Here is a 15,104-nt window from a genome sequence, read left to right on the forward strand (position 1 = left end):
CAAACAACAGATCAGTCACTGTACAATAAATGTTAAGCGATTTGTAAGTCCACTTAATGTTACACGTATTGTATATAAAAACACAAACACATTTACTTTTTATAAGGTCATCAAGTTTGGTCGCAAAGGGCTTAGAAGTTGTCTCTTTTTCCTCCTTACTGACAAAAGCAGAAGCACATGAGTGCAGTAGACAGGACAGGGAAATAAGAAAATAGCCCCGAAAGACCTTTTGTCTCAGCTGTGGTTCTAGTGGACACCGATACTGTGAATGGACACTTAACAGGAACCGGCTGTGTTGCTTCTGATGTGTTCGGTGGCCCTTCCTATGTTCTTTCATTTGGTCAGGAACAGTCCCTCTTCATGTCATGTTTAATAAAAACAAAATAGTTTCTTTATTCAGTTACAATACAAGCTTTATTAATATTTGATCCATTCTACGGAGACAGACATTTGTTGTTTTAGCACACATGAATCCTCACATACAACACATAACAGTCCCATACAGCGACAGCGATGTCACCATGTTGAATGTGTCTATCTCTCACTGTTGGTCCCTGACAGCTTTGATGAGTCTGTAGAGGAGCCCTTCTCCTCGCCCGCCCCTCTGCTCAGCACCTATAAGTGAGTGGAGTCAGCATGGCTCACAACACAACTGCTCCCTTCTGAGTGGAGGAGGAGAATCTTGATGTTTCACAGCACCATTAACCTCCAACCCTTCTGGGTTAACACTCCTCCCTATCCCCCCCCCCCCCCCCCCCCCCATACTGCCTAGAGCAGACTCCCTCTTCTGTGTAACAGGGCATCACAGGGATTCCCACGGCTTTACAAAGCAAGCAGGGCATAGTAACCACTCTCTACTAAGTGTTTAAAGTGTCTTTTTGTTTTCCTACTGGAGTTATGTGCTGTTATAAATACCGTGTGTGTGTGTCTGTCTTTGTGTGTCTGTGTGTATGTTTCCTTCCTGGTGGGGCAGGGGGCACAGAGCAGGGGTACTGCTGGGAGACTCCTGTTCAGTCACCAGAGTTCAACTAACACACAACATCCTGCACACACACACATTATAGAATGAATGACACACACCCACCCCCCTTCTCTCTGTTTCCACTAATGCTGAGAATGGCCTAAACCAGTTGCCTCCCTGCACAGCACACTGGGACTGAATAACCTGCATGATCTTGGCTGGTTTACCAGCATCCATCTGTCTGTCTGCGTGTCAGTCTGTCTGCGTGTCAGTCTGTCTGCGTGTCAGTCGGTCGGTCTGTCTGTCTGCGTGTCGGTCGGTCTGTCTGTCTGCGTGTCGGTCGGTCTGTCTGTCTGCGTGTTGGTCGGTCTGTCTGTCTGCGTGTCGGTCGGTCTGTCTGTCTGCGTGTCGGTCGGTCTGTCTGCGTGTCAGTCGGTCGGTCTGTCTGTCTGCGTGTCGGTCGGCCGGTCTGTCTGCGTGTCGGTTGGCCGGTCTGTCTGTCTGCGTGTCGGTCGGTCTGTCTGTCTGCGTGTCGGTCGGTCTGCGTGTCGGTCGGTCTGTCTGCGTGTCGGTCGGTTGGCCGGTCTGTCTGTCTGCGTGTCAGCCGGTCTGTCTGTCTGCGTGTCAGCCGGTCTGTCTGTCTGCGTGTCAGCCGGTCTGTCTGTCTGCATGTCAGCCGGTCTGTCTGTCTGCGTCTCTGTCTGTCAGTCGGTCTGCGTGTCGGTCTGCGTGTCGGTCTGCCTGCGTGTCGGTCCGTCTGCGAGTCGGTCCGTCTGCGTGTCGGTCGGTCCGTCTGCGTGTCGGTCGGTCCGTCTGCGTGTCGGTCGGTCCGTCTGCGTGTCGGTCGGTCCGTCTGCGTGTCGGGCGGTCTGCGTGTCGGTCTGCGTGTCGGTCGGTCGGTTTGCGTGTCGGTCTGCATGTCGGTCTGCGTGTCGGTCGGTCTGCGTGTCGGCCGGTCTGTCTGTGTGTCGGTCGGTCTGTCTGCGTGTCTGTCTGTCAGTCGGTCAGACACGACACGCAGACAGACCGACCGACACGCAGACAGACCAACCGACCGACACGCAGACAGACCAACCGACCGACACGCAGACGGACCGACAGACAGACCGGCTGACATGATTTAATCCATGATTTATGATTTCCATGAAATCCATGATTTCCTGCGTGTCGGTCCGTCTGCGTGTCAGCCGGTCTGTCTGTCTGCGTGTCTGTGTCTGTCTGTCTGTCTGCGTGTCTGTGTGTCTGTCTGCGTGTCTGTGTGTCTGTCTGTCTGTCTGCGTGTCTGTGTCTCTGTCTGTCTGTCTGCCTGCATGTCTCTGTCCGTCTGCGTGTCGGTCCGTCTGCGTGTCGGTCCGTCTGCGTGTCGGTCCGTCTGCGTGTCGGTCCGTCTGCGTGTCGGTCCGTCTGCGTGTCGGTCGGTCCGTCTGCGTGTCTGTCTGTCTGTGTGTCAGCCTGTCTGTCTGTCTGCGTGTCTGTGTCTGTCTGTCTGCGTGTCTCTGTCTGTCTGCGTGTCGGTCCGTCTGCGTGTCGGTCCGTTTGCGTGTCTGTCGGTCGGTCTGCGTGTCGGTTTGTCTGTCTGTGTGTCGGTCGATCGGTCTGTCTGAGTGTCGGTCGGGCTGTCTGCGTGTCGGTTGGTCTGTGTGTTGGTCGGTCTGTCTGCGTGTCGGTTGGTCTGCGTGTCGGTTGGTCAGTCTGCGTGTCGGTCTGTCTGCGTGTCGGTCTGTCTGCATGTCTCTGTCTGTCTGCGTGTCGGTCCGTCTGCGTGTCGGTCCGTCTGTGTGTCGGTCCGTCTGCGTGTCGGTCCGTCTGCATGTCGGTCCATCTGCGTGTCGGTCGGTCGGTTTGCGTGTCGGTCGGTCTGCGTGTCGGTCTGTCGGTCGGTCTGCGTGTCGGTCGGTCTGCGTGTCGGTTTGTCTGTCTGTGTGTCGGTCGATCGGTCTGTCTGAGTGTCGGTCGGGCTGTCTGTCTGCGTGTCGGTCTGTCTGCGTGTCGGTTGGTCAGTCTGCGTGTCGGTTGGTCAGTCTGCGTGTCGGTCTGTCTGCGTGTCGGTCTGTCTGCGTGTCGGTTGTGTCTGCGTGTTGGTCAGTCTGTCGGGTCTGCGTGTCGGTTGGTCGGTCTGTCTGTTTGTCTGTCTGCCTGTCGGTCGGTCAGTCTGCGTGTCTGTCGGTCTGCGTGTCGGCCGGTCTGCGTGGCGGTCGGTCGGTCTGCGTATCAGTCGGTCGGTCTGCATGTCAGTCGGTCGGTCTGCTGCGTGTCGGTCGGTCTGCGTGTCGGTCGGTCTGCGTGTCGGTCTGTCGGTCGGTCTGCGTGTCGGTCGGTCTGCGTGTCGGTTTGTCTGTCTGTGTGTCGGTCGATCGGTCTGTCTGAGTGTCGGTCGGGCTGTCTGTCTGCGTGTCGGTCTGTCTGCGTGTCGGTTGGTCAGTCTGCGTGTCGGTCTGTCTGCGTGTCGGTCTGTCTGCGTGTCGGTCAGTCTGCGTGTCGGTTGTGTCTGCGTGTTGGTCAGTCTGTCGGGTCTGCGTGTCGGTTGGTCGGTCTGTCTGTTTGTCTGTCTGCCTGTCGGTCGGTCAGTCTGCGTGTCTGTCGGTCTGCGTGTCGGTCGGTCTGCGTGTCGGCCGGTCTGCGTGGCGGTCGGTCGGTCTGCGTATCAGTCGGTTGGTCTGCATGTCAGTCGGTCGGTCTGCTGCGTGTCGGTCGGTCTGCGTGTCGGTCGGTCTGCGTGTCGGTCGGTCTGCGTGTCGGTCGGTCTGCGTGTCGGTCGGTCGGTCTGCCTGCGTGTCGGTCAGTCTGTCTGTCTGCCTGCGTGTCGGTCGGTCGGTCTGTCTGCCTGCGTGTCGGTCAGTCTGTCTGACTGCGTGTCGGTCTGTTTGCGTCTGTCTGTTGGCCTCTGTGTGTCTGCTAGTCTACCTCTTCCTTATTGTCTGAGTGTTTTACAGGAACTGTCTGTCTGCGTGTCTGTGTCTCTCTCTGTCTGCATCAGTCGGTCGGTCTGCATGTCAGTCGGTCGGTCTGCTGCGTCTCGGTCCGTCTGCGTGTCGGTCCGTCTGCGTGTGTGTCGGTCGATCGGTCTGTCTGAGTGTCGGTCGGGCTGTCTGCGTGTCGGTTGGTCTGTGTGTTGGTCGGTCTGTCTGCGTGTCGGTTGGTCTGCGTGTCGGTTGGTCAGTCTGCGTGTCGGTCTGTCTGCGTGTCGGTCTGTCTGCATGTCTCTGTCTGTCTGCGTGTCGGTCCGTCTGCGTGTCGGTCCGTCTGTGTGTCGGTCCGTCTGCGTGTCGGTCCGTCTGCATGTCGGTCCATCTGCGTGTCGGTCGGTCGGTTTGCGTGTCGGTCGGTCTGCGTGTCGGTCTGTCGGTCGGTCTGCGTGTCGGTCGGTCTGCGTGTCGGTTTGTCTGTCTGTGTGTCGGTCGATCGGTCTGTCTGAGTGTCGGTCGGGCTGTCTGTCTGCGTGTCGGTCTGTCTGCGTGTCGGTTGGTCAGTCTGCGTGTCGGTTGGTCAGTCTGCGTGTCGGTCTGTCTGCGTGTCGGTCTGTCTGCGTGTCGGTTGTGTCTGCGTGTTGGTCAGTCTGTCGGGTCTGCGTGTCGGTTGGTCGGTCTGTCTGTTTGTCTGTCTGCCTGTCGGTCGGTCAGTCTGCGTGTCTGTCGGTCTGCGTGTCGGCCGGTCTGCGTGGCGGTCGGTCGGTCTGCGTATCAGTCGGTCGGTCTGCATGTCAGTCGGTCGGTCTGCTGCGTGTCGGTCGGTCTGCGTGTCGGTCGGTCTGCGTGTCGGTCTGTCGGTCGGTCTGCGTGTCGGTCGGTCTGCGTGTCGGTTTGTCTGTCTGTGTGTCGGTCGATCGGTCTGTCTGAGTGTCGGTCGGGCTGTCTGTCTGCGTGTCGGTCTGTCTGCGTGTCGGTTGGTCAGTCTGCGTGTCGGTCTGTCTGCGTGTCGGTCTGTCTGCGTGTCGGTCAGTCTGCGTGTCGGTTGTGTCTGCGTGTTGGTCAGTCTGTCGGGTCTGCGTGTCGGTTGGTCGGTCTGTCTGTTTGTCTGTCTGCCTGTCGGTCGGTCAGTCTGCGTGTCTGTCGGTCTGCGTGTCGGTCGGTCTGCGTGTCGGCCGGTCTGCGTGGCGGTCGGTCGGTCTGCGTATCAGTCGGTTGGTCTGCATGTCAGTCGGTCGGTCTGCTGCGTGTCGGTCGGTCTGCGTGTCGGTCGGTCTGCGTGTCGGTCGGTCTGCGTGTCGGTCGGTCTGCGTGTCGGTCGGTCGGTCTGCCTGCGTGTCGGTCAGTCTGTCTGTCTGCCTGCGTGTCGGTCGGTCGGTCTGTCTGCCTGCGTGTCGGTCAGTCTGTCTGACTGCGTGTCGGTCTGTTTGCGTCTGTCTGTTGGCCTCTGTGTGTCTGCTAGTCTACCTCTTCCTTATTGTCTGAGTGTTTTACAGGAACTGTCTGTCTGCGTGTCTGTGTCTCTCTCTGTCTGCATCAGTCGGTCGGTCTGCATGTCAGTCGGTCGGTCTGCTGCGTCTCGGTCCGTCTGCGTGTCGGTCCGTCTGCGTGTCGGTCCGTCTGCGTGTCGGTCCGTCTGCGTGTCGGTCGGTTGGTCTGCGTGTCGGTCGGTCGGTTTGCGTGTCTGTCGGTCGGTTTGCGTGTCTGTCGGTCGGTTTGCGTGTCTGTCTGTCGGTCGGTCGGTCTGCGTGTCGGTCGGTTTGCCTGTCTGTCGGTCGGTCGGTCTGCGTGTCGGTTTGTCTGTCTGTGTGTCGGTCGGGCTGTCTGTCTGCGTGTCGGTTGGTCTGCGTGTCGGTTGGTCTGTGTGTTAGTCGGTCTGTCTGCGTGTCGGTTGGTCTGCGTGTCGGTTGGTCAGTCTGCGTGTCGTTCTGTCTGCGTGTCGTTCTGTCTGCGTGTCGGTCTGTCTGTCTGCGTGTCGGTCTGTCTGTCTGCGTGTCGGTCAGTCTGCGTGTCGGTTGTGTCTGCGTGTTGGTCAGTCTGTCGGGTCTGCGTGTCGGTTGGTCGGTATGTCTGTCTGTCTGCCTGTCGGTCGGTCAGTCTGCATGTCTGTCGGTCTGCGTGTCGGCCGGTCTGCGTGGCGGTCGGTCGGTCTGCGTATCAGTTGGTCTGCATGTCAGTCGGTCGGTCTGCTGCGTGTCGGTCGGTCTGCGTGTCGGTCGGTCTGCGTGTCGGTCGGTCTGCGTGTCGGTCGGTCTGCGTGTCGGTCGGTCTGCGTGTCGGTCGGTCTGTCTGCCTGCGTGTCGGTCGGTCGGTCGGTCAGTCTGTCTGCCTGCGTGTCGGTCGGTCTGTCTGCCTGCGTGTCGGTCGGTCTGCGTGTAGGTCGGTCTGCGTGTCGGTCTGCCTGCGTGTCGGTCTGCGTGTCGGTCTGCCTGCGTGTCGGTCGGTCTGTCTGCCTGCGTGTCGGTCGGTCGGTCTGTCTGCCTGCGTGTCGGTCGGTCTGTCTGACTGCGTGTTGGTCTGTTTGCGTCTGTCTGTTGGCCTCTGTGTGTCTGCTAGTCTACCTCTTCCTTATTGTCTGAGTGTTTTACAGGAACAAGTCCCAGAAGAGCAAGTTTGATGAGGAGCTGCACAATGAGATGACCACCACCATCGATGAGCTCAGCAGCAAGTGAGTCTCTATAGTCACTAAATATTCAAGACATTCAGAGAATAGTCACTAGGTAGGACTACAAGTTTAAATCTAAACTCAGGATTAAGGGTCTAATGTTATCTAATCTTCCTAGCCACCAACATATCCCTTGAGAAAAGTCTTATATAGCCCATTGGGAATAATATTGACAAAGATGAGTCAAAGTTATCAGAAAATGTATTTTAGATATTGAGTTGTAAAAATAGAGAGCTTGCACTCACTCACACACACCCACTCACTCTTTCACACACTTTTCCTCACACTCTCTCCCCATGTGACCTCCAGGCAGTGGGTGAAGTCTGAGGAGATTAGCAGTCTGGCTGTGTGGTTCCCTAAGAAAGAGCTGGAGAAACAGGTGAGTCTGTCTCAGAGCTGTCTAGACACTGTTGAGAGGAGCATTGCTGTCCTAGTATACACTGTAGTAGGTACATCTCCACAATGAAAATCTCTAGAACCTTATAGATACAATATAAAGACATATCAGTTGCCTCTGGAATAACTACATGCAACTATCAATTGACAGACTCTATGGTCTTCATACACTGGAAAGGAACCTTTCTGTCCTAATATACAACATGTACAATGGCAATGTCAAGAGCCTTTATGTAAGATACAGTATAAAGAAAAATATTCATACATTACATTTTAGTTCCTAACCCTTACAACATGCTAAATGTTATATCGGAATCTATTTCTTTGGTTCAATCTCTTAATATCTCTGATTAGCCTACACAGACCGCACCTGTTCTTAGTGCTTTCAGAAAGTATTCAGACCCCTTTCCTTGTTTCCACATTTTGTTACGTTACAGCCTTATTTTAAATCGATTAAATCATTTTTTCCCCTCATCAATCTACAAACAATACTCCATAATGACAAAGCAAAAACAGGTTTTTAGAAATTTTAGCGTATTGTATGTATTAAAAATAAAAACAGATACCTTTTTTACATAAGTATTCAGACCTTTTTCTATGAGACTTCAAATGGAGCTTAGGTGCATCCTGTTTCCTTTGATCATCCTTGAGATGTTTCTACAAATGATTGGAATCCACCTGTGGTAAATTCAATTGATCCCACAGTTGACAGTGCATGTCAGAGCAAAAACCAAGCCATGAGGTTAAAGGAATTGTCCTAGGAGCTCCGAGACAGGATTGTGTAAAGGCACAGATCTGGGGAAGGGTATCAAAAATGTTTGCCGCATTGAGGGTCCCCAAGAACACAGTGGCCTCTATCATTCTTAAATGGAAGAAGTTCGTAACTACCAAGACTCTTCCTAGAGCTGGCCGCCCGGCCAAACTGAGCAATCGGGGGAGAAGGGCCTTGGTCCCTCTGACAGAGCTCCAGAGTTCCTCTGTGGAGATGGGAGAACCTTCCACAAGGACAACCATCTCTGCAGAACTCTACCAAATAGGCCTTTATGGTAGAGTGGCTAGACGGAAGCCACTCCTCAATAAAAGGCACATGATAGCCCGCTTGGAGTTTGCCTAAAGGACTCACAGACCATGAGAAACAAGATTCTCTGGTCTGATGAAACCAAGATTGAACTCTTTGACCCGAATACCAAGCGTCTCGTCTGGAGGAAACCTGGCACCATCCCTATGGTGAAGCATGGTGGTGGCAGCATCATGCTGTATGGATATTTTTCAGCTGCAAGGACTGTGAGACTAGTCAGGATCAAGGGAAAGATGAACAACCCTAAGCACCCAGCCAAAACAATGTAGGAGTGGCTTCGGGACAAGTCTCTGAATGCCCTTGAGTGGCCCAGCCAGAGCATGGACTTGAACCCGATCAAACATCTCTGGAGAGACCTGACAGTGCTTGAGAGGATCTGCAGAGAAGATTGGGAGAAACTCCCACAATACAGGTGTGCCAAGCTTTTAGCGTCATACCCAAGAAGACTGAAATCTGTAATCGCTGCCAATGGTGCTTCAACAAAGTACTGAGTAAAGGGTCTGAATACTTATGTAAATGCCATATTTTTATTTTGTTTTTAATAAACTTGCAAACATTTCTAAAAACCTGTTTTTGCTTTGTCATTATGGGGTATTGTGTGTCGATTGATAAGGAAATGCTTTTTTAAAATACATTTTAGAATAAGGCTGTAACGTAACAAAAAGTGGGAAAAGTCAAGGGGTCTGAATACTTTCCAAATGCACTATACATACTGTAAAAACTGTGTACTTTAGTATTTGTGAGAGGTTCAAACATGACTTCTTCTTTCCTCCCCAGTACCGAGCCATTGATCTGCCCATGTTCAAGCACTACATCGGCTGTGCCACCTTCATCTTCTTCTGCATCTTTGTGGTTCAGATGTTTGTGACAAAAGAGTGAGTGATTTTCCCTTGTGGCTATAAGAAACATATTTCTCAACCGGTAGTAATAATAGTTGTTCCTCTTAAACCATGGAAACAATAATGGCATGACAACCATTATTTAAACTTTTGGGATTCAGTGTTGGATCTTTCCTTTTTCATCCCTCAGTTCCAAAATGTTGGGAATGTCGTTTGGAGTGCTGGCCTGTGTCCTCCTGTTGACCCTGGGCATCTGTTTCGCAGGTCACCTGCAGGTCAGTGGGAGTTTTAGGCTTAGGTCACAACAAGCCCTATTTCTGGACAGGGCAAGGCTTAGTTGACTGTGTGGGGGTGGGGTACTGTGTGTGTACTGTGTGTTTCTTACTGTGACAGTGGAAACACGCTTTCTGGCTAGGATGCATAAGCAATTCCATCTATCCCCGGGTCTTTTCCTGTGAAGTTGTACGTTGACGTTATGTGGCCATTGACAGCTGGTGCATACCATCTCAATGCCATGGTGCAGACAGACAGGCAGTGTAGTTATTACATTCAGTAGTCAGAGATACACTGAGTGTACAAAACATTAGGAACACCTTCCTACTATCATACCCCATTCAAAGGCACTTAAATCATTTGTCTTGACCGTTCACCCTCGGAATGACACACATACACAATCCATATCTCAATTGTCTCAAGGCTTAAAAGTAAGTCACACATTGTCTCTTCCATGCATTTCACCCCCCATATACACACTCATCCCTTCCCCTCTCCCCCTCCTATCCACTCCTCCTCTCCCATGGCTGGATGCCTCACTCCTCCCACCGCTCAGCGCTTGTTTCCGGAGAAGTTGTCGTCCTGCCAGTGGCTGCCTGCTGTGTCCGAGGCAGTGGTCAAGAGGCCGTGTGTGCGCCTCCCTCTGGTCACTATCACCACTGCGGTCATCATCATCCTAGCAGTCTTCAACCTGGTAAGTTAACGCAACCAATGACTGCCTCGCCTGGTTCACCAACTACTTTGCAGACAGAGTTCAGTGTGTCAAGTCGGAGGTTATGTTGTCCGGACCTCTGGCAGTCTCTATGGGGGTACCACAGGGTTCAATTCTCGGGCCGACTATTTTCTCTGTATATATCAAGGATGTCGCTCTTGCTGCGGGTGATTCCCTGATCCACCTCTACGCAGACAATACCATTCTGTATACTTCTGGCCCTTCCTTGGACACTGTGCTAACTAACCTCCAAACGAGCTTCAATGCCATACAACCCTCCTTCCGTGGCCTCCAACTGCTCTTAAACGCTAGTAAAACCAAATGCATGCTTTTCAACTGTTCGCTGCCCTCACCCGCCCGCCCGACTAGCATCACCACCCTGGACGGTTTCGACCTAGAATATGTGGACAACTATAAATACCTAGATGTCTGGCTAGACTGTAAACTCTCCTTCCAGACTCATATTAAACATCTCCAATCAAAAATCTAATCTAGAATCGGCTTTCTATTTCGCAACAAGGCCTCCTTAACTCACGCTGCCAAACTTACCCTAGTAAAACTGACTATCCTACCGATCCTTGACTTCGGCGACGTCATCTACAAAATAGCTTCCAACACTCTACTCAACAAACTGGATGCAGGCTATCACAGTGCCATCCGTTTTGTTACCAAATCACCTTATACCACCCACCACTGCGACCTGTATGCTCTAGTCGGCTGGCCCTCGCTACATATTCGTCGCCAGACCCACTGGCTCCAGGTCATCTATAAGTCTATGCTAGGTAAAGCTCCGCCTTATCTCAGTTTACTGGTCACGATAACAACACCCACCCGTAGCACACGTTCCAGCAGGTTTATCTCACTGATCATCCCCAAAGCCAACACCTCATTTGGCCGCCTTTCCTTCCAATTCTCTGCTGCCAGTGACTGAAACGAATTGCAAAATCGCTGAAGTTAGAGACTTTCATTTCCCTCACCAACTTTAAACATCAGCTATTTGAGCAGCTAACCGATCGCTGCAGCTGTACATAGATTGGGTGGGCTATTTACAGAAGGACTATCTACCTCATCCCCATACTGTTTTTATTCTATTTACTTTTCTGCTCTTTTGCTCACCAGTATCTCTACTTGCACATCATCATCTGCTCATTTATCACTCCAGTGTTAATCTGCTAAATTGTAATTATTCGCTCCTATGGCCTATTTATTGTCTACCTCCTCACGCCTTTTGCACACACTGTATATAGACTTTCTTTTTTCTACTGTGTCATTGATTTGTTTATTGTGTTATTGGCTTGTTTATTGTTTACTCCATGTGTAACTCTGTTGTTGTCTGTGTCACAATACTTTGCTTTATCTTGGCCAGGTTGCAGTTGCAAATGAGAACTTGTTCTCAACTAGCCTACCTGGTGAAATAAAATAAAAAATAAAAACAACTCACTATCTCACTGATTAAACATAGAACAGAATGCCCTAATGTGTACATGCAATTACATCAACTTTTTATAGCAACAAGAACATTAGCTTCTTATTGTAAGAAGAACATCAAGTCACCAACAGACATGCCAATAACACATGCTTCACAGCCTTTTTGTTTTCGGAGTCAGACCCACTTAGCGGTTGACTGTCAATGAAATCTTCTTGTTCCCTCTAGTGCTTCATCCAGACAAAGTCACTGTGTGATATCAATGGTAACCCTGATCTGATTCCATCTGACAACTCCAGTGAGCAGCATCCAGGCAGCCTGTTCTACCTGCCGGTGAGTGATGCCTACAATATCCCTCACTAACAGGTCTTCTGTAGCTCAGTTGATAGAGCATGGCACGCTTGCAACACACACTTATGAAATTATACTTTCCATTTCGGTGTTTTTATTGTTTGCAAATATATACTCTGCCATTTCAAATAAATATAATCAATTACAAATAATAAACATTGAAATGAAGAACTGGCACTTTCCATTGATGGCTTTCATGGTCTCCTCACTCCATTATCTCTCTCTCGCTCGCTCTCTCTCTCGGTCTCTCTCTCCCCATCTTTCTCTCAGTACTCTGTGTTCAGCTGTATCCTGGCTCTCATAGCTTGTGGAGTGTTCCTGAGGGTGAGCTTTGAGCTTAAAGTGGTCTTCCTCACCCTGGCCTCCACAGCCTACTACATCATCATCCTCAGCGCCAAGGCTGGTCTCTTCAGCTGCTATGGACAAATGCTTTACAACCAACTCAATGAAAACAGGTACTATATCATGTGTTGTGTACCAGGCCTGGGGTAGATTCAGTTTTCAATTCAAGAAGTGATTCAGGAACATTTATATATTATTAAGTCATTTCTGATTTGTTTTCTATGAAGGTTGTTTCAATTAATTAATTGAATTTCAATCCACTTACTGAATTGACCCCAACACTGTTCTGTAATGTGCATCAAACACCTGGTACTATATCCTACCTGGTTTATGCTGAGCTTTAGATTACCTCTAACCCCTGAGCTATGTGTTCCAGAACTGAGGACTCTGGGACCATCCTGAGAGCATTGGGGCTGGTCAAACACCCTAAGGTGATGAGCTGCATATACATCACCTTGTTCCTGGTCACCATGCTCATCATCTCATTACAGGTCAGGACATGTTCCTCTTCTTTGTTGGCCTCTGTTCTCCTCTCATTGTCTTGACCCCTCTCTTCCCCTACCCCCCTCTTCCACTACCTCTTTCCTTTTACTACTAAATGACCACATCACTTCTGTCCCGTAGAATGAGTCATGCTTCCGCCAGGACTTCCTTCTGAAGAACAAGAACCGTACGGAGCAGGATGAGATCGAGACCAGGGAGAACCTGAACCGCCTGCTCCTGGAGAACGTGCTGCCGGCCCATGTCGCTGCGCTGTTTGTTGGGGAGAATAAAAAGAACGAGGTGGGATTCCTCACAAACACTTTACTTACTGAGAAGTACAAGGTAGGAGTCCAGGATGGATGACTGGTAGTCGACTGAGTCCAACTCATCCTCCCCTCCTCCTCCTATCTGCACTGGGGTCCCATCTCCACTGACCTGCACTCACTAAAGCTTAGTGGGAAACACTTAGTCGTGGAATTGTTTGGATTTACCCGTAAATGGTTTATTATGATTTCCAGTAGTGTGGCTAAGGGATGGAACCCCCAGGGTAAGGACGGTCCCACTTCTATGGATCATTGTACCGTATATCAGTGCCTGTCTCACCCCACCTACCAACCCACAGCTCCATGAATCAGCCCCTTCATCGGAATTGTGATTTGTGATGTCATCTTTGTGTCAGCATGGTAGAGACAGAGCCACTGCATTCTTACAGCAACATCCTCAACTCCTACTGCCCCTACTCACAGCCACTCTCAAATAGTCCACATTCAACGTCCTCAACTCCTACTGCCCCTACTCACAGCCACTCTCAAATAGTCCACATTCAACGTCCTCAACTCCTACTGCCCCTACTCAGTCACTCTCAAATAGTCCACATTCAACATCCTTAACTCCTACTGCCCCTACTCTGTCACTCTCAAATAGTCCACATCAATGTCCTCAACTCCTGCTACCCCTACTCTCAGCCACTCTCAAATAGTCCACATGATACAGACATAAACACACTAGAAAAACCACTGATAAGCATAGTCACTTAAGAAAAGTTAAAAGAAATGAACAATATTTATTCTGAACAAGTTTGACAATACTCTGTAATATATTTTTGTCTTACTTCATAAGATATGACAAACTTGCAGAAATTCAGAGCTTGGCCTACATTTACCGCTGAAGGCTATGGACATCCCCTCCTCTATGATGTCTCCCTCACTCCGGCCCTCCACAGCTCAGGCACAGTGTTATGACCAGCGTGTCACCTCTAAATCACCATGGACACTCTGACACACTTTGACTAAGGTCTTTAAGTCAGTGACGGAGAAAATAATTCAGCCTTTCTATAAATCTGGTTGAACTATTTACTCTTGACATGTTTTTCTGGAAGCACAAACACAACAGAACAGCTATTTGTGTTTGACATGTAGGTTACAGCCTGAGAAGTAGTCTACTGAAGCTGCTTCAGTTAAAGATGAGTGTTCATCAGCTTAGCTTGAACACTGCATATACCTGACAATAGTAATCCCAATTGATGACACATTGTCAAATCAAACAAACAACACAACAAAAAGCATGAGAAAAAAACCCAAGAATAAATATGCTTTGAAGTTTTCCTCAGAGATTTGACATCTAGGAGCAGAAGCATGGGACTTCGATGGCCTCACTCTCTACCAGAGAATGGGTTTTAGAGGCCCTGTTTAACATTGGCTCCTCTTGTACAGCCTAATCACTGGCTATTTCCTTGCCAGACGTCAACACAGTGAAAACAGTTAGGAACGTCTGGCACTGGAGGAACTGTTGTGGTGTCTGTCTCTCTCAGCATTCTGAATTAGCTTTCTCTTAAAGATGTGGCTCTGTGCTCTAATGTCTCCTAATATTTCTTGTGTGAACCTGAAACTTCCCTGTATCTCTGTTGTGAAGTGTATGTCTATGTTCTTCTACTTAGTGTTACTACATGGCATTGCCTCTTAAGTTGTACACCTCCTTCCTCCTCAGGACCTGTACTACAAGTCATATGACTGTGTGTGCGTGATGTTCGCCTCGGTACCGGACTTCAAAGAGTTCTACACGGAGTGTGACATCAACAAGGAAGGTCTGGAGTGTCTGAGGCTCCTCAACGAGATCATAGCAGATTTTGATGAGGTCAGAGAACCGCTGGCAGCCATCAACAAACAAAAATTGCACATGTCCCAGTAATAGAAATAAGTACACAGCTAACCCTGGCTCACTTATCCACTTGTTTACCCACACACAGCTGCTGTCCAAGCCCAAGTTCAGTGGAGTTGAGAAGATCAAGACCATCGGAAGCACTTATATGGCAGCCGCAGGGCTGAGTGGCACCCCAGGACAGGAGAATAACCAGGTAGCTACTAACTATTTGACCCAGGTCATGTGGCCGGGAGGGGGTTACACAGCATGCAACTGTGCATACCTTTTGATTTTCTATACTATAGAACTTTACCATAAAACCTGGTTAATGACGCAGTATAGATGAAGTTGGGTATGTACATTTGAAGTCAGAAGTTTACATACACCTTAGCCAAATACATTTAAACACAGTTTTTCACTATTCCTGACATTTAATCTTAGTAAAAATTCCCTGACTACCTGGCATGATGACTCCTAGCTGTCCCCAGTCCACCTGGCCGTGCTGCTGCTCCAGTTTCAACTGTTCTGCCTGT

General features: G+C 50.2%; 1 protein-coding gene across 21 annotated transcripts in view; it reads left to right on the plus strand.

Annotated features, from left to right (window-relative positions):
- LOC110526596 (adenylate cyclase type 2) overlaps positions 1–15,104 on the plus strand; it is an 84,260-nt gene that overhangs the window by 63,021 nt on the left and 6,135 nt on the right. For 11 of the 21 annotated variants that reach the window (XR_016496876.1, XR_016496880.1, XR_016496877.1 and 8 more), the window contains 11 exons: positions 6,458–6,535; positions 6,842–6,911; positions 8,784–8,881; positions 9,036–9,120; positions 9,675–9,812; positions 11,485–11,589; positions 11,878–12,062; positions 12,326–12,440; positions 12,574–12,732; positions 14,419–14,565; positions 14,678–14,785. Coding sequence is in view for 15 of the 21 variants with exons in the window: in XM_090238870.1 (XP_090094996.1) it covers positions 6,458–6,535; positions 6,842–6,911; positions 8,784–8,881; positions 9,036–9,120; positions 9,675–9,812; positions 11,485–11,589; positions 11,878–12,062; positions 12,326–12,440; positions 12,574–12,732; positions 14,419–14,565; positions 14,678–14,785 (1,288 nt within the window). In the remaining 6 variants the exon portion in view is untranslated. Of the gene's footprint in view, positions 1–561; positions 622–6,457; positions 6,536–6,841; positions 6,912–8,783; positions 8,882–9,035; positions 9,121–9,674; positions 9,813–11,484; positions 11,590–11,877; positions 12,063–12,325; positions 12,441–12,573; positions 12,775–14,418; positions 14,566–14,677; positions 14,786–15,104 lie in introns of all 21 variants that reach the window. The other 10 variants (XR_016496875.1, XR_016496878.1, XM_021607694.3 and 7 more) reach the window with 3 other exon arrangements.

This window comes from Oncorhynchus mykiss, chromosome 6, assembly GCF_057628025.1.
Source record: "Oncorhynchus mykiss isolate SJ-2025 chromosome 6, ASM5762802v1, whole genome shotgun sequence".
In the NCBI taxonomy this organism is placed as follows: domain Eukaryota; kingdom Metazoa; phylum Chordata; class Actinopteri; order Salmoniformes; family Salmonidae; genus Oncorhynchus; species Oncorhynchus mykiss.